Raw genomic sequence first — 22,652 nt, 5'->3', positions numbered from 1 at the left:
GTTAATGTGCACAAACATCATAAAAGTTATTATTTTATTTTATATATAGAAATTTAATGTACATATACTTCAATTATACAATAATTGAAATATATATAATAATTAACATTTTTCATTTAATTTTCCCCAAATATTTCCACCTTCGATCAACATATTAGGTCCAATGACCTTTTGAGATCAGGAACTGGACTTTTAAGAAATCTAATTCTAAGATAGTGCGGTTAACTTTATCATAGAGCGATATTTCCAGTTTCTCAGAAGGAAAAACTAACCATACAAGATCGAGTAATTCACATTGAGTTGTTTAAAAGTCCTTTTTAATGTCCAGCATTTGCAAATATTAAAAAGTTGAACATATAATAAAAATTATTTCTACTAATAATTATGCATTCGTGAAAATCAAAATTATATGCAAATTAAAAATGTTACATTATTGTTGATAATGTAACATTCTTGATAATTATTGAAACCAAATACCTGCACTCGAGTTTCAGGATATTTTAATATTTAATTTCTATAAATATCCTGGATAAAATGTTAAAACAAAGAACTTCAAATAAAGGAATTCAGAAATGCCTCCCCCTAGTGACAAACTTTGGATACTCGTGGATCGTTGTATATTATTAATGTAGAATTGATTGATAGAAAATAAAAAGAAAATAATGTAAGGTTAGGTTAACTTTAGATTGATAAATATCTTTCTGGTCTCGTAAATAAAAATATTCTGTATTTATTCATTATTCAATTCTCTCTCTCTCTCTCTCTCTCAGATATATTTTCAAAAAAAAAAAAATAATAATAATAATAACAATAATAATAAAAACGATGCCATCAGTTCAGATTCTGGTAAAAAAAAATGTCCTGGGCGATCTTATAATCTATTTTTTTCCCTTAACTATCTATCTCTCTCTCTAACAGTGTATTTGATGGTGAAGAGAGCGAATGAGTGATTGTCTTCCGAGTGATAACCAGTTTTCTAAAATAAAAAAAAAGGGGGAGAACGATGTGGGAGGCTTTCAAAAAAGAAGAAAAGGTCAGTTACATCGGGATTTTAAGAATATTGTCAATTTACTGCGGTAATCACATTGATTTGATCTTTGCTCATGTGTTCGCAACTCTCGAAATTTCAGTAATTTCCATCAGACAAGACGATTTGCAACTAGTGGAGACCATTCCGCACACACTCTAGTAGAGAGAGAGAGAGAGAGAAAGAGAGAGGCCAATCTCCTTGGAGAATTGATTCATCTTCCAAAGTTCTGACAATCACCGGGATCCCTTATAAGATTACGTTTGCAACTGGAGGCAGACGATTGCCTGTGGAGACTCTCTCTCTCTCTCTCTCTCTCAGCTCGCGAACTTTGTTGAATGTGAAGTGCGAGATCTTTCTACCAATGAGATTTGCAGGTCGGTAAGAAGTCAGAAGCTACAGCAGATGGAGGAGATTTCCCCTTTTCTTTCTTTCCCCTTGCTCGCTCACACGACCACAACCAATAATAGTTTCCGAATTCGATCAATTACAAAAGTGAATTTTTACAGTCTGGTGTTCGCCAATTGATTCTAGACAATCCGCAAGGGTGCGCTGAGTGTAGATAATATAATTACCGATCTTACCTGTAAAACTAGTATCAGGCGTTTCACGTTTGATGGGTATCCCCGTTACTCTTTCCCCCAATTTGTAGATAAAGTCTCGTACAATTCTTGAAAGTGAGTTTTATGAGGAAGGAACTTCATCAGTTTAACTCGTGTCAAGATTGGTTTTCGATGATTAAAGGCATCATGTGTGTGTGTGTGTGTGTGTGAGGTGTTTCAAAATCCTCAAGAGAAGCAGATATTAACTGAATGAATTTCGATGTTTATACGTTATTTATTTCTAGCTGAACGATGTCTGATTTATGTTATAGAAAAGGCCGTTATAGTTCAGATTTTTCCCATAAGAATTAGACAAGAGAGAAAAACTTCATCGCTTGGAATTTGAGAAAATTAAATTGTACAAATTCGTATTATGCAATTATTTCATGTATATTTTATTATAAAAATTCTTTTTTTATTAATTTATTTAGATTTCTTTTTTTGAAAAATATACTTTAATTAGATTCTTTAATTTATGTTAATTTTGATATATATTTTAAATATTTCACAAACACACCAAAAAATTTATTATATAATTAATAAATATATAATAATGCTATGGTTTGCTAAATTATTAGGGTGATTGATTCATTCAATCCAATACCCCTTGGAGGGTAATGAATGGCAATGCTGTAGCCAATGAAGTTCTAACTGAGGATCGGCTATTGCTGTTACCCTCCTGCCATGATCAGAGCTTTAATAATAGCTCAATAACACCTTATCCCTACACTGTCTTCTACAGATAACGGGGAAGATGAAAAGCCAGTCCTTATAAGGGCTATATTATTAATGTTTGTAGTTAGTGCCCTCTACGAATGATCTTTGTCAATATTGATAACTGAATGGAAATATTCATTCTTAGATGGGCAACAGCTACTATAAAATGTTTCTAAACCTTAAAAAAAACAGCAAATCGAGCTAATGTTATACTAAAAAATCCTTATAAGAAAATAAGCCTTGTAAGTAAACATTGAGTCCATTATAAGTGATTTCAGTGTAGAGTTTCGACTTTATCATCGAAGTGAAACTTTGCAATTAGTGTAAAGTAATTGGGAACAATGGGAGACACACTTGAACTGATTTATGACCTCGTGCTCGGAAGCTGTCTTTAGAAGCTGGTCACGGCTCATAAAGTTACAGAGTTTAAGCTGCCTTTTAGCTTAAATGATCACAGGGCCCCTACACATAAGAAGGGACCCAAAATGCATGCACTAAAACTCGACACTGTAAACTAAAACAATGTCTTTCTCTCTTTTGTGTTTTTTTTTCTTTCTTTACAATCCTTTTTTTTTTCTTTCTTTTCCATCCTCGCAGTACGTAATTAGAAAACAGCTCGCCCTTAAATTTGATTTGTTCGCTCATTGAACGTTTTCCCTCAACAGTTTTATCCGCCAGGGCACCGAAGACAATCGACATCACTGCGTCCATAAATAACCCGCCAATAAGTGTGCGAATGACGTCTGCTACTCTTTAAGTTACTCTGCGTAGAGTCAACTCTCCATTTATCGCTTTTTTTTTTCTTTCTTCTTTCTTTCGCTGCTTCTGTTCTTCCTTCCTTGCAAGCAAAGAGTTCATTACTCACACTTTAATTAAACCATGGCTGGTCCTGCCCAGGAAAATCGTTATCAATATTAGGCCTATTGGTAATGACTTTTAATGAAAGTGGATCGTTGAAGCGTGAAAGAGGTGGTGTGATTGATGGGCGCCACAAGCGAAGGAAATGAACGATTACGAAAGCAAATATGACCTAGTATAATAGCTGGTACGGACACTTGGGTTCTTTTATACGGAGAAGTTCCCTTTTCACGAGAATTAAGATGACTGCCGTTTAAGTAAAGTAACATGGAACAGAATAAAGCTTTCAATAAATTTCTATGGAATAAACGACATCAACAGATTGTGTGTGTGTGCGCGCGCGCGCGCCGTTCGCTTTCATTTTCCCTTCTACTTACCCTCCCCCCCGTCTATTTTCTTTATGTTTCCCTTTCCCCTCCCTCCCTCCTTTCATTTTCTTTGTCTTTCTCTTTCTATCTTTTTCTTGCTTCCTTTGTTTCTCTCCCATTAACTTCCGGTTGCTTTTTTTTTTTTTTTTTTTTTTTTAAATCCTATTCCATCTTTTACAATGAATCGGTAACATAGTCGTGACACGTTCCTTTTCATTTGGACGACCCGGGTCGGATTCGAACCCGGGATTTTCACAAGGGAAGAGAAATGACTAATCATAATAAACTCGCCTCACAGACTTGGTTTCCACAGCCGTAATTTTAATCCAACTATGCCTTCAATCCAACTCTCCAGCCATGAATTTTTGTTTTTTTTCCTACGTTTTCTTTCTATCATTTTTTTTCTCTATCGATTTTTAAACAAAGCTGGGTAAGTAGACTCCAATAGAGGAGGTGTTTATTCTCTTGCAAATAAATTAGCTATCCGAGAACGCACACCCAGCTGATAAATAGAACAGACTGACACTTCATGGTCAGAGCGAAGACACAACCAAGTGAAACTATTCTTTCTCTCTCTCTCTCTCTCTTGTATATCTCCTTAACGTTGTCACTTTTATCTTCCTCTCCTACTTTCAAAGAATCTTCCACTTGTGCTACTGAATTCCAAAATCAAGAAAAACGACGCCTTGGCAATTGATTCCAAATATACTACATCTCATCTTCCTCAACCAAAACGAATGATTCTCGTTAAGTCATCCTTTTGATGAGTAGTCACAAAGGCGATTTGACATTTTTATTTTAGTTGGCAATACATGAGTTCGAGTCCAGTCTAGAAAACGCGAGACATTTTTATAAAGGATTTTCACCTGAAGGCAAGTTAGCAGTTCTTATAGGAGACCATCGGATTTTTCCCTCCGGAAACTCGGGTTTTTCATCCGCAAAGCAGAAAGACCATCTTGAAGAACGCACTTAACACACTGACCTCATACCATTCTTTGCTTCACTGCAATTCCATTCTTACCACCCTAAATCCTTTTAATGAACAGATCCACATTTTCTGTCGGTTTGGCATCGTGTAGCTGTGCTTTAATCGATTGTAGGTTTCCTTATGAGTTTTTCAATATTTATATTTTGGGATCCAAACAAAGTCCTAGCCTAAGATTTCGATCATGAAACATTACATTTCTTCTTAGCCAAGATGATGAATTTATTAATATTTGATCTCATCTTAACAGGTTCCATACTACCTCTTCTGAGTCCCATCCATAGGAGGAAAACTGATTACCTAAATCGATTATTTCAATCCTTCCACAGAACTTGAAAGTAATTTTGGTACGTCAAAAATGGTAATCTTCCAGCTACATTAAGGCAAGATCCTGTAACCTCCGTTGCTTAGTCAGTCTCGACACCGCTCTTTGGATCGAAAGAACTAGGTTCCAGTTCCGTCTCATTCTATATATATATACCGGCCACTAATTAAAAAAAAATGAATTCCAAAGTATTTGAGAACAGGTAAAGAATAGATGATAATCTATCAAGACTCATATAATAAAATTTCGGTTATTTCTATCGATAATTAGATTATGTTTTAATTTATTTTATTTTTATTTTTTTAGTTTGGAGCACAAAGAGTTGTAAGAATGATAGTTTTTGCAAACACTTTATATACGTTTTTTTTTTTTTTATGATAAACGGATTCGTTTTCATTATTGCATCTTTTACCTTACAGTACGTCATTGTGTGTTTTGTCAAACGTTTTTTAGTTTTAAATTAATAGCAAAGTAAATTCCTTAAGATTTATTTTTAAATCCCGATGCAATTAAGTGTGAAAACTACTAGATGATACGTACCAATGGTTTTCAAGTTAGAAAACTTAAATAAAATCGATAGTTTATGAACATTATCCATCTTATTCTGAAGACCGAGACTACTCTGTTAGTTGTTACTTTTCAGTACATCTCTCTCTCTCTCTCTCTCTCTCTCTCTCTCTCTAGGAAAGAACGTAAGAGGTTGCCGTAATTGAACTAATAAAAGATGAAAAAGAAAAGAGTTCAGAAGATGAAGGAAATGATAACGAACACAACTGTACTGCTCTTTGTCAGCTTCTTTGATGTTGGTGGCTGGATGTTAGAAAACAATCTGCTAATGCACTAAGACAACTAATGCATTAGTAGAAAACTTTAAAAGCACACTATGAAATAAAACATGAAAATAGTTTGGAAATATTTTCAACCAAACGACAATGGATTCATTTGTTGAAAACAACAATTTTTTTTTCTTCTTGTTTTGCTTTTTTGATTCAACGTCAACAGATTTTGCTCGCCATATATCTTCAGCGAATTTAAAATAATATTTCATATATTCATTAATTTAATTTAAAAAAAATTAAAATGGTTCCATTGATAATAACAACATAGAAGGATTTCATTAACAGACTTTTTATCTCTCTTTTAACACACGTAGAGCCATTCCTACGTAGAAATATAGGTTAGTTAGGCAATTGCCGACATGATGGTAATATTGTAAAGCACCAGGAAATTAATTATTTCCATTTTAAGATAGTGTCTGAAAAACAACATACCAAACTAACGCATGGATGCTTATCTTTCCTAGTAACAAATAGTTTTTGTCTGATAATTAGTTGCCACTTGAGTTGGAACCATCTAATTTGCGACCGCTGATTACTTCATCTCTATAGAAATAATCTTCCAGGATGCTCTCTTAACACCCCCCCCCCTCTTTTGCTACTACCAATGTATGAAAACATTTCCTAAAGCGTATTTACGTGTCTAATTCGTAGCTACAAAACACTGGAGTCGTTAATCTCGGAGATGAAAGAAAGAATGTGTGACATATTCGACCACAAATTGCTGAATATTATCATTTATTACCAACACACGCACAATAAAGGGTTTCCGTTTTTGTCTTCTAACCCCATAATTTTATGCATAAAAAATGAAACGCGTAGTGGTAATGATTACAATCTTAAACGAGAAAACAGTAGTTTAGTTTATTTTACGTGTATGTTGCCTACGACTCATATTATGGCTTGAGGAATGATCCTAGTTCGGTTTTTTTTTTAAGGAATTGTAAATAAGTACATAAATATTAATGCTTGCGGAGTTGAGAAATAAAATAAGAAAACTATCAATAAACAGTCTCTAATGGGTGAAATCAATAATGAAAGAAGAGAGAGCGAAAAGAGAGAGAGAATGAAAAATTTAACTGAAACTTAATAATCGTATTTCCGGAAGGAAATTGAAAGTCTTCAAAAATGTGGCCCCAAATCGATAAAGTGCAGTTAGTTTTTCGTCATTAAGTTTTTTTTGTTTGTTTGTTTGTCGAAAAGCGACATTTTTTTTATATAAAATTAGTATAAAAAATCTTAATATTTTCCATTCAAGCAAAATAGCCTAAGCGTAAAGTGAATTATGAATATCAAAGAGGGATTAAACCGTGCAATTTTTCTCCACTGTAATCGCCTTCCGTGTAGAGTCCTGTTTGCGATAAACGCGAATATTTATTAAAATAATCTTTTTTATTTAAAAAAAAAGCAAATAAAAAAGTGTGTGTTAACGCTTACGAAGTAAACTGGTGATTAGATAAATTTCCAACAACAATGCAAAAGCAAAAATCGTTTGTTGGTTCTAAAGTATTGTTGTAAATATTAATTGCAATTTGAAATACTTTCGAATAAATGATGCATAAAATTCAATTATTAAATTTGGACAAAAGTTGTCTTAAATTTCTAACTAAACTAAGTTTTGCTACATTTTCAGACTTAAACCATTGGTAGCAAAGTATACATTCATTCGCTGAACTTTAATAATAATATCATCATTAAACAACTTGAGGCTGTTTAAATATTTTTAATGCACAACAATTCCGCTTATTAAGACTTTAAAATAGAAGTACTGTACTATTAAAGCGTGGGGAGATACTTCTCTAAAAACTGTGATTAATCTACAATATCACTTAAACTCACCACTCCTTACCTAAAAATATTCCAAGAGAGAAATATAGTGGTGGCATTTAGTAACAGGGAAAAAACCTCCGACTGGATACAACCACTCTCTCCAGGAAGCAAGCTTAATTTTTAAATAATGGGGTCCTACTCCAAAAACTAGGCGATCGTCCAGATCACTCTCAATGAGTGACCCACCAGATCCAAACGGATCATTTTAACTGTCTTCTGTGCATAAAGAAAGGATGACTTTCCTGTTGCTTAGCAACAGATAAGAACCTGTCACTGAGCAATTCAAACACTTACCGAAATGACCCATAATAATATTATTATTTTCTATTTGCATATATGAATTATTATATAAATTCATTGTTTTAAATTAGATATCTATTTTAAATCAATGAATATATATAATTCATATATGCAAATAGAAAAATGGTGTATTAACATATGTTTAAGATTATCTAAAATAAAGAAATATTTTGTAAATTTTTCATTTAATAATCAATTTAATTATAATGTACAATAAATTATATACTCATTTTAATATATACTTAAGTATAGACATTTTTAATGAATCATATCCTAGAAAGACGACAATGTATATCGTTTGTCAAAGGTAGCATGCAAAATTACTCTCAATATTAAACTTTCATTTAAACAATTCTAGTATAGTGCGTTGCATAATTAAAGAGACCTTACCTCTGTACACTATCCGATGCCACTGGCTGCTAAGAATTCTTAATTCATCATTGGACAAGTCGCCAACCTAAAGAACAAAATATCGCAGACGTATTACCAGCCAATATTGAGACAAAGAAATTAAATTTGACAATAAAAAAAAAAAAGAAGAGTAAAACGTTACAAAGTATGCTCGGTGATATAATCTTTTGTTGCTTGTAGAACGTAACTATCTGTTTGTTTTTTTTTTTAATGTCAAACAATGTAATATTTAAGTCCAATTATTGCATTATTAGAACAGCTTTCGAAATGTGTAAGCTGACTTAGCAGTTTTGTTTGTGTTAAGACTGCGATGTATATATACGGCATTTAGTGAATTAAGCCTTTTTCCTAAGAGAAAACAGTTTAATAAAAGTATTCATTTTCTAAGTGAAGAATGTAAACCGATGTGTTGTTTCTTTTGGATAATTATTTTTTCTTTTATTACTGGAAGAATTCAAACTGCAATACGGTAAAAAAATAAATAAAAAGTGACACAGAAAACATTATCCATTAGCTTTTTGTCTAGAAAAAAAAAATTATTAATTGTGTGTAGATTTATGAATGCGACAAATAAGAGCGTTTCAATAAAATCTTTTATTTACCTGTATTAATATTGCAATTCCTACTATGCTGTCGCTTCTGTGTAAAGAAAGTGCTTCGGAGAAATTACTGTACAGCTCAGAATTGTACCCAAATATCTGTAACTATAAAAACATGAATGAGTGAAGTCTTTTTATGAACTACATTAAATAAAAATAATAAACAATAAGCTCTGGTTCGTAATTATAATCTCACTACAATACGATGTCAATTGTTGGGGTGGAGACTACTACAACAATCTGCTTCCTTTGATACGAATACAAAATAGAATAGTTAGAGCCATTACTGTCTTCGCATATTCACCTAGTGATCTATTTGCTATTCATAATAATTTTGTCATTACAGAAAACATTGAAATTTTTTCTGTATATAATGTAGACAATGAGTTTACTTTGTGGCCGGGACTTGCTGGTAGTTCAAGTCGAAGAAAAATTTTTTTCATAAATCTTTTGAACACTTAGCAACAAGCTGCTACAATAAGTTACCTAACGAAATAACTTCTTAGAAAAACCTGAGAATATTGCATTTATAAAAAAAAAAAAAAAAAAACAAGATTAGAGACTAGCACTAAATAATGGTGAATTTATTTTAAACGTACATTTTTCATTATGTTACTATCTTTTTCAATCCATCCATCTCCTAGGATGGGTAGAGTTCCCTAATTAGGGGTCACGGCGAATTATTATATAGTCCCTTAGGACAAGTATTCATTCCTGTAGATCTGTGTGCTCACATGATTAGTTTGCTTGTTTTAAAGAATGAAAATCCTCCTACCTCCGCATGACTAACACTCATCATTTGATTGAAAAGACTTCATAAAAGTTCCTCACGCCATAGACGGGATTCGAACTCGGGCTTGTCAAACGAAAAGGGCTCGTCTATAGTTTTATTATGTTATATATTATAATATGTCAAACACTATTATATATTAGACGATTGGCTGGAGAGTGTATCAGCTCTCGAGCCAAGAGGCTGCGGGTTGGAATCCCGCCATGCGCATGGATGTCTGTGGAAATACTAGGGTAGTGGTGGGCGGTAGGTGGCGTTGGTGTAGTTGCTGTGATCGGTTCGTTGTAGTTGGTGGAGACAGTGAATTGTAGAGTAGGTGCCCTTTCTTGATGAGTCTTTGGAATCCCTGGAGGTGTCGCGTAATAATAATAATAATAATATGCGTCAAGAATATGCTGCATGTTATGTGCCCTCATAGATACAATCATCTGATTTTGTAGTGATGACTGTATCGCCTACATTTATATTTTTCTAGTAGTCAGTAAGACCTTTAATTACATAGATCGAACATTTTCTTCTAGTCTGTTTCCTTTTTCTATTATTTATTCTTAAATATTTTCTTTAACCTATCAGTCTCTATAGTAATTGTATTATATTATATTAAGGGGCTCTGCCCACCTGACGCCTAGGGCGCCCAGCCCCCCGAGTTCCGGACTAGTAGGCCGGTTCTCCTTGAATTCAGATAACTCGAATTTTGAAGACTCGAAAGGAGATTCCGCCCCTGGCGCCCAACCCCGAGTTCCGGACTGGTAGGCTGTTTCTCCTTGAATTCAGATGACTCGAATTTTGAAGACTCGACACTCAGGGTAGCCCCTGAGTTTCAAAATGTTTCAAATAACTTGACAAAAAACGTGACACAAAAACGTTACAAAAAAAGGCTTATCATTTTATATTATAGAGTAGATTTATAGTATATGAGTATTTTTTTTATAATCGTCTATCATCACTTCTGTTCCATCAATATTGTATTATATCATGATTCGTACTTTCTGAATAATAAGTTTAAATTTCGATTATTTATTTGTGAAATTAAAAAAAAATGGCATTTATAAATAAAAAATTCAACTTCTGCATATTATTAGTTCGAACAAATCAGCATTCTAAAGAAATAAAAATAATTTTTTAATTTAGTTTTTTGAAATGTTTTGAAATAATGTTGGATCTAATATCTACATTGCTTATGCAAATTTTCATCGCCGAATTGAAGCTCTTTTGGCTCTTTATTTTAGTAATCATTTTTTAAATTTAAAGTTAATCGAACTACAAATTTAAATTCCCACTTCAAATTAATGTAAGGTTTGGAGAAATCTAAAGTTTGATTTGTTTTCTTTTAAGACCCGATTAGATTTTCTACCGTGAGTATTAAAAAAAAAGCAACAAAAAATCAATCTCTAACGAGAACAAAGAAATAAAGTAACGTTTAAAATAAATGGATGTCCACGCTCCAATATGTAAAAGATGATGGGATAGTGATTACAAAATAAACGAGAGGATGCCTTCTAAAGAAAATAGAAAACAAACTCGCGCGCGCGCGGCAGTAACACGAGGAAGGAACAGGAACATCGCGAACCAAATTAAAATACTGTGCAACAGTTCTTAATAGGGTCCACCTGTTGTTGTGTGTTTCGTTGCCTTTGTCTGAGCTAATTAAAGGAGATCCGTGGTAGTAATTTAATTATGAAGCATAAAGTTGTTTGCCGTAAAAGAATCAGATAATTAAGTTGCCTTTCAGTATGAACAGTTAAAACAACCGAAGGCTCTGTGTGTGTGTGTGTTACAGGAGACACTCATAGCATTCTAATTTCAACCAACCCCCGCTTCTTCCGCACTCTACGGACAGCAAAGAAAAATATGCGCATTAATAATAAAAGTCGTTTCAACTTTCATAACAGGAGTGAGATTCTGGGATTCCATTTTCTTCCTTTTCTTTTTCTTTTTTTATTTTTTATATCATCTTGCGCTGTAGATATGCGCAGTGATTCATGCCAAGAACTAATATTCTTCAAACGGAGCATGCTTGCTTATTGTGAATTAGGATTATTAACGATTATTAGTACTTTACTTTTCTCATTGGTAGCAGATCTGCTAAATTGATCTTCAACTTAAAGTAATATTAAATCGTCATCTAAATATTACTTATGTACGTCCTAGCCAGGATACGCAATAACGTCTTTCCAACTAAAGAACACTGTCGTTCTGATTGTACTAGGAAGCCAACAACACAGCTCTAACATTCTTATTATAAAAACACGATAAAAATCAATCCTCTAGAATAAATATAGTTTGTGAATTCCAGACATTGTTGGTCTAATTACACTGTTTGAATTCTATTGTTTTAGAAAACAAAATTCCATTATTTACATATTGTTGTTAGTCTAGTAGAGATTTTAAATAATGTTATTTTTCAGGAAGGGATAGTTTAGAAAGCGGACGAGGGAGGGAGGGGGTTATATCTCAAATGATATCACGTTACGAAGTTGAAGCATTTTCTTAGATCATGGTATCTAAGCAGTGTCTTATGTACATTCAGTCAACGCAAGATATGAAGGATGCTTATATTTGTTAATCTCGCGTGGTCTCTGAACAGTTTATTTTGCTAAGAAATGAATCCGAATTAATCTTGGGGGGGGGGAGAGTTGAGTAGACGATTTGAGAATACACACTACGCATCGCATACGACCTATGATTGAGGATCTGCAATAGCAATAATCGCTAATTCATAAGTAGCATAGAAACAGAAGACACGACACTGCGTAACTTTAATTAAAACGAATATTAATTAGGAAAAGATTTTTGGAAAATTTTCAATTTTTTTCTTTTTCTTTGGGGGGACACGGCCCTTTGGACCCCCCCCTCTGGGTCAGCCAGCTTGTGTCTATGAGACTAACTCACTCGTTTTCAGCTGAAAAGTCCTTATATGTTCTACGTATTTAAGATCGTGATTTGAACCCAGTTTGCCGCCCACCCCAAACAACCAACCAACTGTTGTTCTTCTGACTTCGCTTCTGAAGTGCTGCATATGTTAAGTTTCTGCAACACAGTATCTTTAATATCTTTTAAAAATCTTAATCTTTAAAAGGTTAAAAAAAAATTTTTTTATATATTCTCGATGCGAATCATACAAACAAAATCAGTTTTTGATTTATCAAGTTATTGATTTAATATGCACACTGCCAAATATGGCAGTGTGCATATAATTATGTTTTAAGTATGGTAGGAACGACAACAAAAGTGAAATAATCAAGATTTCAATAATGCTTGAATAACCAAGCCACAACAATTGAAATCTTGCCTTTGCAACAATACTTTGTATAAATGCCGTTGTTGTGATATAGCTATTCATACTATATATTCATATTACAACAATTAACTTCAACTGTTTTGGAAGCTTTAACTAACAACAATAATAATTATGTTGCTAATTTCGATGGTAATTTTATGGAATTCTTTAACAATGCATTGTGAAGAGGTTGAGGGATGGGAAGAAAGCATAAACGTATAAAGATCGAAACAACATAATAACATCGAATTTCCTGCCAAAACTTAATCTATTTAAGTATGTATATTTACAGCATATCTGCGAACAACTTCGAGACGAATCCATTTATCTGATTAGAATTCCAACTTCTTGGTTTTACTTCGAAAACTAATTATTGAAACTGGGTAGCGAACATGAGCGCGTGCTGTACCTGGCGTGTCCGACAATCGCTTTTCGAGGTCATTGTAGTCAAGGGTGTGTTATATGAACATTAGGAGAAAGCGTACTATGAACACTCTGAAATGCATCGTTAGCGGACGGCTTTCCACAAACACGAAGTAAGATGTACCGACCGCCAACACTTACATTATCCCTACACGGACTCACATTAAAGTTTCCGTTGTTTCTATGTTGCGGTTTATAACACGTTTGTACATAGAAAGTGGTAATAAGTAATATCGTGCCCTTGAGTCGGATTTGGACTCGTTTTTTAAACACGAGATCATCGCATACTATTCTTATTGTTGTTGGCTAGTATTGTTACTAATCAGATTTGCTGGAGTAACGAAAATAGATAAATACTGCACTAAAAGATTTTAGTGATGTGCGCATAAAAAAAACCACAACAAGAAACCAGTTGAACAAGCTAACAATCAAGCGACAACAAAGCAAAGATTTGGATTCCATCAACTGACTTTTTTCCCCCACTATTGTTGGTAAGTATTGTTTTTCCATTATTGTTAACACTCAAATTAGTGTTGTATGACAAAACTGGATAAATACTGACTGATTTTAATAATATGCATATAAACCAAGCGATATCAAGTCATAGATTTTAATTTACTACTCAAATATTGTTGGATAACAAAAATAGATACGATCGATTTTAATCATGTGTACATAAGCCACAACACCAATCCTCCAGCAGACGCTTTGCAGATTTTACATTGTTTTTCCATGACTATTTCAAGTATTGCTTTTCCATTATTGTTTCGGTTCAAGTATTGTTTATTTCCGTTGGTGTTACTATTCAAGAATAAATAGTACATTGTTGACTTTCAACAATGCCCACATGTAAGAAAACACAAAGACAAACAACCAAAGAATTTCAAATATAGATATTATGAGTATTATAATATCTATAATGGTTATGAAATTTCATATTCCACAAAATCACTTATATGCTAAATAAAAAAAATAAAAAAAAGACAATTTCGCTTTTATTGTCATCCTTAGGTCAAGAAAGACAACTGATGTAGTTATGCAAGCATGACCAATAAAGACACACACACACACACATAAGTAAAACTATTTTAAATAAAAAACATATGCAAATTTTGTTCCTCTATCTCTCTCTCTATAGCTGGAGAAAAAAAAATTCTCTTTATCGCTGTGAAATAGCGTTTATTGTTTTCAAGGATATTTAAAGATTATTTTTAAATGTTTTACGAGAATATTCATACTTTTCTTATCACCCAAAGGCCTGGCAGCTGTATTTCAATGCTTTATCAGGGATCACAGGCCCAACACTAATCGTTATATTGTATTTGTCCCACGGCAAATCTACTAAACCAATACGACTGTAAAGTATCACATCCTTCGAAGCACTTGCTCCTTATGTCTGTCTGGTAATCCCGATCAATACTGAGTGCTCCTCGTAAGTGGTGATCTCCCCCCCCCAACCCACCCCACGCTTCCCCTTCCTCGTAACACTACTTACTGCTGATCGCCAAGCACGTGTAGCTGTCAATCACTACAGATACATTCAAGGAATACTTTGCTTCATTTTGATGACGGTTCTTAAAAGAGAAAGAGGAGCTATCATTTCTAAAGGGGGAAATTCTGAGCGCACACTTACATGTTGGCAGTAATATATCCAGCTGACGACATCTCTGACGATGGATTCGGATCGCTATTTCGATTTTCAGTGAATTTCCTTGAGTCGTTTCATTTTGGAATACTTTCAACAATCTTTTTTTTTTTTTTTTAGTTAGTTCGGCAAATGTCGCATTTTGCATTTCTGGTTGTGGATTCCATTTTTATAAGAATATTTGGCATAATGGAACTATTCGTTGTTATTAAATGAATGAAAATCGATATGTTTACATTTTAAATATTGCCAGTTCGCAATAAAGAAAGGAAGGGGGGGGATAGAATCAGTGGCGGCTTGTACATAAGCACTGCAACACTCTGAAGGAAAAAAAACAAAAAAAATTAAATTGTTTGTGTTTATAAATAATAACAATGCTTACAACATTATATAAATGCAATGCAACATGTTAAAGGTTACAGCTTATGTTTCGACGTTGATTGAATAGTTAATAATTGGAATTGTTCGATTAACGTTTTAGATTACGAAACAAATGCACTGCGATCTAACGCAGTGTCGGAATTATTACGTTGCAGCTCGACTCTCCGATGTTCGTTTGCACTTGTCACTGCACGTAACAAGGGAATCCGACACTGCTCGTGGAGCAGTGTCGCTACAGATAAATTGTATGCATGCGCGCGTTATTTCTGTGAGATACAAAACTTTTATTATTTTTGTGTGTTCGTGGTGAGGGTGAAATATTTTTAATAAAGCAATTTTATCATATGTAAATTTACTTTACATATGATAAAATTGCTTTATTAAAAATATTTATTTTTAATAATTTATTTTTTTTTATTTATTTTATTTATTTTATTTAAAATAAAATTGCTTTATTTTAATAAAGCAATTTTAATAAATTGCTTTATTAAAAAATATTAAAAATTGCTTTATTAAAAAATTTTTATTAAAAATAAAAATAAAAAATAATAATTCTTTTTTTCCTAATTGGTTACTGATTAGGAAAAAAAGAATTATTATTTTTTATTTTGTATATGCAGCACCCCCACTTAAAATTTTCACTGACCGCCACTGAATAGAATCGCAAATAACACTGGCCAACAAAAAAAAAAAAAATTTTTTTCTGCTGATTATGATCTGACACTTGTTTTTTACTAATTTGGATGCGCTGATTTCAAATATCAAACCCGTTTTTCTCTATCACGTCAGGTTTTTCCTCTATGCATTTTCTTTTTGCTAATTTGTAAGTTTTTGATAGTTTTAAGGAGGCAGTACTATTTAGAGGATCGAAAAAAAATCGATTTTTAATATTATTTTCTGAAAGTATGTACTTTTAAAAATCTGTTCCTAACTTTTTATCAAGAAATTCGAAAAATTCCCGAAGATATAGCCTATTATTCAAAGCGGTGCGGAGATCAGAATCGGAGCGCTCACCGCTCTCGCTTGTTAATAAACGAATAAATGCGTAAGAACCTGCAACGGCACGTACTGGCGCTTTGAATGCGAGAGAGGTCGATAAACCGACCTAATACATTTAGGTGATGAAAAGTAGGCGATGACAACTGCCTAAAACAAATGAATGCTATATGCGTCATAGCGGACAAAGAACGATCGAAATCAGTCAATCGTTAATCGATCGTGAAAGTATGATGAGCGCTTATAACGTTTCAATAAAGTCTCTGGGTTTTTTTTTTTTGTCTTGTTAATTGCATGTTAGTCGGCAGTGAAGAAAATACATCATGTCTACTACGCGAAATTGTGTCAATAGTGTAGATTCCTTCTGCTACATTTGTGGCAGCTTTACCCTTCCCAGTCAAAGGACAAATATCACTGATTTCGTTAAGAAAGTGTACTTTGCATACTTTGAAGTAAAACTTGCAGATCAGGACAAGTCATGGGCTCCAAATAAAGTGTGTAAGTTATGTGTAGAAAATTGACGACAGTGGAGCAAGGGAAAACGCCAAAAATTAGCTTTTGGCATTCCAATGATTTGGCGTGAACCGAAAAATCACGTAGATGATTGCTATTTTTGTTTAGTTCAGACTTCTGGTTATAATAAGAAGAATAAGAAAAAAATTGTGTATCCAAATCTCGACTCAGCAATTCGTCCAGTTGCTCATTCCAATGAAATAGCCGTGCCAATTTATAAAGGACGTTTACTAACAAGCGAGAGCGGTGAGCGCTCCGATTCTGATCTGCGCACCGCTTTGAATAATAGGCTATATCTTCGGGAATTTTTCGAATTTCTTGATAAAACGTTAGGAACAGATTTTTAAAAGTACATACTTTCAGAAAATAATATTAAAAAAATCGATTTTTTTGATCCTCTAAATAGTACTGCCTCCTTAAAACTATCAAAAACTTACAAATTTGCAAAAAGAAAATGCCATAGAGGAAAAACCTGACGTAATAGAGACAAATGGGTTTGATATTTGAAATCAGCGCACCCAAATTAGTAAAAAACAAGTCTCATATAAAAGTCAGCAAAAATTGTGTTGGCCAGTGTAACTGTTTGAAATGAGAGAAATAGAAATGTACTATTTAGTCTTGGAGATATAGCGACCCCTGCCAGTTAGAAATACACCGAAAAATAAATATTTATGTTTTAATTGTTGGGGAAAAAAATAACTTCATGAGAATAATATGTCAACTGCCATCTGGTGTTGCAAAACAGAACTATTTAACCATAATCTTACTAATATAAAATTTGAAAAGTAATTGTAATGACAGTTTAACGTAATTAAATATAAAATTTCGATATAATTCCTGAATTCTCTGTCATTAATTCAAGCCTAGTAGCAAAAAGTATAATAAAAAAAAAACTTATCAGTTCTAGACAGAAGTAATATTTTTCAAATTCTTTCAAAGAAAAAAAAAATCTATATTAAAGGCAGAAAGAAGCAGAGATATAAGCGAAATTATAATGCAAGAAAGTCGATTGTTTAATCACTTAAGAATCTAATATTGTAGGCTGTACAAATAATTCGATTCTTTTCTAATAAGACAGCGTTTCTCCGTATTTTTCCTTCCTCTGTATTACTGAGAAGACTAATAATAAACGGGAAGGAACTTTAAAGATTTCTGAAGTACAAAAATCGACTGTTTGCAGTATCAGACTTGCAGCTAATCTGTATTGTCTTGGTAGTTGTTACTTTTCCAATAGAAATCAGTTTTTATGAGATGCTTCATATGAGTCAGTTGGTACAAAATGCTTACAGAGTGTGCTGGGGAAGAGCAAACAGAAGAAACGAACTGCATACGAAGAATTAAACAGCACGGAAAGCAAATATCAAATGCGAAGGAAAGGACCATGAAATAAAGAGAGAGAGAGAAAAAAAAAATAAAAGATCGAGAGTGGTGTTTTCGGGTCAAAAAAGAAAATAGGAAATGCATCTACAGATATAACTCAAAAGGAAAGAAAATGTCGCACAAATACGTTGCTTTCAAAGTTTTTACGGGAACAAATATAATTACTTGTTAATTTTTGTTACTTGCATGTATTTAGAAATTTCTAATAAAAGCGAAAATAATGTTTCAACTAGGCGGGCAGAAAATACCCTATATATAGCCATTTTAAAAGATTTACAAGCCGTCATTCTTGTCCTTATAAGGACTGGCTTAAAGGGGCGAAGCAAGAATGCTTTTCATCTTCCCCGTTATCTGTAGAGGATAGTGTAGGGATAAGGTGTTATTGAGCTACTAAAGCTCTGATCATGGCAGGAGGGTAACAGCAATAGCCAAGCCTCAGTTAGAACTTCATTGGCTACAGCATTGCCATATTTATTTAAAGGTAAAGACTTCTCTAAAAATTCGGACGATCCCTAGGCCATTCAATCGTGGGCGAAAGACCGTCCATCTCAGCGTTGGCTCCACTCAGTGATGGCCTTCCACCCACACGCCACCGCCGAGCAGAACTGCTCAGATTCCGAAGAAAATCATTCACTGACAAAGCCCCTCAGCGGTGCAGGAGAACACTTTCCCCGGAGACTCAAATTGTTCCCTTAAAACAAAAACCTTAAGAGAGCGAACTCAAACTCTCGAATCTCTGCGCCCAAGGGGGTAACAGCAACAGCCGAACCTCAGTTAAATTGGTACAGCATTTGCATCCATTACCCTCCAAGGGTATTAATCACCTCATTCCGCCCCCTCACTCTTGTTCTTAAAAGAACTGGGCGATGGACTGAGTCCTTAACTCTTTATCCCGTCATCTGAATGAAGACAATCTGTGTGGATGGAGTGTTGTTGAGCTAAAAAGCTCTAGTCATGGCTGGGTAACAGCAATAACCGAGCCTCAGTTAGAACTTCATTGGCTACAGCATTGCCATTTGTTACCCTCTGTTTAAGTAAAGGGGTAAAATCTCAATAAATCAGACGATCTCTAGGCCACTCATTCGTGGGCGAAAGACCGTTCAAATCACCGCGTTGGTTCCACTCAGTGAAACTCGACCACCGAGCAGAACCGCTCATTCTGAAGAAAATAATTCACCGACAAGAACCCCTCAGCGGGCTGTGTCGGAGAACACTTTCCCCGGAGACTCAAATTGCTCCCTTAAGGCAAAAACCCTAAGAGAGCGAACTCTCGAAACTCATCAGGGTAACAGCATCAACCGCTCATTCCGAAGAAAATAATTCACCGACAAGAACCCCTCAGCAGGCCGTGCCGGAGAACACTTTCCCCGGAGACTCAAATTGCTCCCTTAAGGCAAAAACCCTAAGAGAGCGAACTCTCGAAACTCATCAGGGTAACGGCAATAGCCGAACCTCAGTTAAACTTCATTGGTACAGCATTGCCATTTGTTACCCTGATTAGTAAGTAAAGGGTAAAATCTCAAAAAATCGGACGATCTCTAGGCCACTCCATAGTGGGCGAAAGACCGTCCATGTCTCAGCGTTGGTTCCACTCAGTGACGGGCTCCCCGACCACTGAGCAGAACCGCTCAAATTCCGAGGAAAATAATTCACCGACAAAGCCCCTCAGCGGGCCGTGCCGGAGAACACCTTCCCCAGAGACTCAAAGTGCTCCCTTAAGGCAAAAACCCTAAGGGAGCGAACTCAAAAACTCATCACCCAGGATAACAGCAACAGCCGAACCTCAGTTAACTTCCTTGGTTCAGCATTGATATTTGTTACCCTGATTAGTAAGTAAAGGGTAAAATCTCAAAAAATCGGACGATCTCTAGGCCACTCCTTAGTGGACGAAAGACCGTCCATGTCTCAGAGTTGGTTCCACTTATTGACGGCCGCCCCGTCCTAGCACCCCGTTTAAGCAGAACCGCTCAGCGTTGGTTCCACTCAGTGTCGGTCGCCCCGTCCTAGCACCCCGACTACTGAGCAGAACCGCTGAAATTCCGAGGAAAATAATTCACCGACAAGAACCCCTCAGCGGGCCGTGCCGGAGAACACCTTCCCCGGAGACTCAAGGTGCTCCCTTAAGGCAAAAACCCTAATGGAGCGCACCCAAAAACTCATCACCCAGGATAACAGCAACAGCCGAACCTCAGTTAACTTCCTTGGTTCAGCATTGCCATTTGTTACCCTGATTAGTAAGTAAAGGGTAAAATCTCAAAAAATCGGACGATCTCTAGGCCACTCCTTAGTGGACGAAAGACCGTCCATGTCTCAGAGTTGGTTCCACTTATTGACGGCCGCCCCGTCCTAGCACCCCGTTTAAGCAGAACCGCTCAGCGTTGGTTCCACTCAGTGTCGGTCGCCCCGTCCTAGCACCCCGACTACTGAGCAGAACCGCTGAAATTCCGAGGAAAATAATTCACCGACAAGAACCCCTCAGCAGGCCGTGCCGGAGAACACTTTCCCCGGAGACTCAAATTGCTCCCTTAAGGCAAAAACCCTAAGAGAGCGAACTCTCGAAACTCATCAGGGTAACGGCAATAGCCGAACCTCAGTTAAACTTCATTGGTACAGCATTGCCATTTGTTACCCTGATTAGTAAGTAAAGGGTAAAATCTCAAAAAATCGGACGATCTCTAGGCCACTTCATAGTGGGCGAAAGACCGTCCATATCTCAGCGTTGGTTCCACTCAGTGACGGGCTCCCCGACCACTGAGCCGAACCGCTCAAATTCCGAGGAAAATAATTCACCGGCAAGAACCCCTCAGCGGGCCGTGCCGGAGAACACTTTCTCCGGAGACTCAAAGTGCTCCCTTAAGGCAAAAACCCCAAGAGAGCGAACTCGAAAACTCATCACCCAGGATAACAGCAACAGCCGAACCTCAGTTTACTTCCTTGGTTCAGCATTGCCATTTGTTACCATGGAAGGTCCAAACTTTAGATTCCCGACCCGTACTCTTGTACATCTGCTGTATCAAATATCTATATAAAATATAGGTGTAAAATATATGTGTATTTAAACATTTTTAGAAATTTTAATTTTTGAAAAAATAAAACTATAATTGAAATAAAAATAAAAGTTAGAATAATTGATTCTATATTTTTTTAGAAAATAATATCTTAATCAACGTTTTAAAACTTATTTTTGCTTGGATTAGTTAAATTACAAAATGTCAACTTAACATATATTTATCCAATCGCTATTCCTTAGTCAAAATATTTTATTATACTATATTGACGATAGTATCAGATCCAACATCCAATGCAGGTAATCATTTGTTCATCATTTGTTCTCATATCATGCATATTGACAACTTGACGGGGGGGATCATCAGTTGTTTTCAACAGATAGAGAGAGAAAGTAACATTTCCAAGTATCTCAAGTACGTTAAAAAGTTCTAGACACAAGGGTCCTAATTCTTAGTAGTAACATTTTGGCAAGTATCACAACCACTGATAAATGAGTCACGTGTCTTTCTGCTCTACTGTTAATCGCTATTCCAATTATAGTCTCGTATCCAGACTATAATAACCTATGATCCCTCCACTACACGCTAACGAGCTCTGACACAAGCAGAGTAATGAATAGCGGGTGCAAGTCAACCTGGTCGTGTCCTGTGGGACATTCTTCGACAACTGCATGCACTTTGTCTGCTAATGCATAATTCAATCAATGGAAAGTCTCTTTATTTACTAAAATAAAGAGCCAAAAGGCTTCAGTTCGGCGATTTAAAATTATATAAATGAAGTGGATATTAAATCCGTTTAGATCTATTAGGGCATTATTTCAAAACCGAATGTTGAAACTATGAAAATTTCGTACGAAATTTGACCACAGAATTTACGAGAATACACTCACCGGCATTTACGAGTTGCCTTAGCACGGACTACTTAGAAAACATAAGCGCCGCCCAAGCGTCTATATATTCGCTTTCTATGGCTAAACGAGAGTTTTTGCTCTCTTAAGGTTTCTGCCTGGTCTCTGAGGAGAACCAACCAGTTCGAAACAGCTGTCAAGCCATTGAACCCTTATCAAAATTGGACCAATAAAATGTGAATATATCGACACTTGGGCAAGCGATCGTGTCTTCTATTTGGTTCGCGTTAGGGCAACTCGTGAATGTATTTCCGTAAGCTCTCTGGTCAACTTACGAAACTTTCATAGTTTCTGCATTCGGGTTTGAAATAATGCTGTCTCTTTATTTATTTATTTTTTTAAACTGAAACTGAACTCCATCTTGAAACCGATAAGTTTGGCTGATTGTGCAAATAACGAAGAAAATATTTCTAAACAAGGTCAAAGTTCATAGGCAACACTTAACTAGTATAGATTCGTAACCAGATAGA

General features: G+C 35.1%; 1 protein-coding gene across 1 annotated transcript in view; it reads right to left on the bottom strand.

Moving 5' to 3' along the window:
- The window catches only part of LOC150104884 (carbonic anhydrase-related protein 10-like), a 155,771-nt gene that overhangs the window by 16,209 nt on the left and 116,910 nt on the right, over positions 1-22,652 (bottom strand). The window contains exons 5-6 of the mRNA XM_090396038.1: positions 8,862-8,963; positions 8,239-8,305 (exon numbers count right to left, since the gene is read on the bottom strand). Coding sequence (XP_090252164.1) covers positions 8,239-8,305; positions 8,862-8,963 — 169 coding nt within the window. The remainder of the gene's footprint in view (positions 1-8,238; positions 8,306-8,861; positions 8,964-22,652) is intronic.

The sequence above is a fragment of the Typopeltis vanoorti genome, chromosome 7, assembly GCF_054136105.1.
Source record: "Typopeltis vanoorti isolate ZY-2024b chromosome 7, IOZ_Tvanoo_1.0, whole genome shotgun sequence".
NCBI lineage: Eukaryota > Metazoa > Arthropoda > Arachnida > Uropygi > Thelyphonidae > Typopeltis > Typopeltis vanoorti.
Note: the sequence above shows the minus strand (reverse complement) of the source record. Positions and strands in the feature narration are given on the sequence as shown.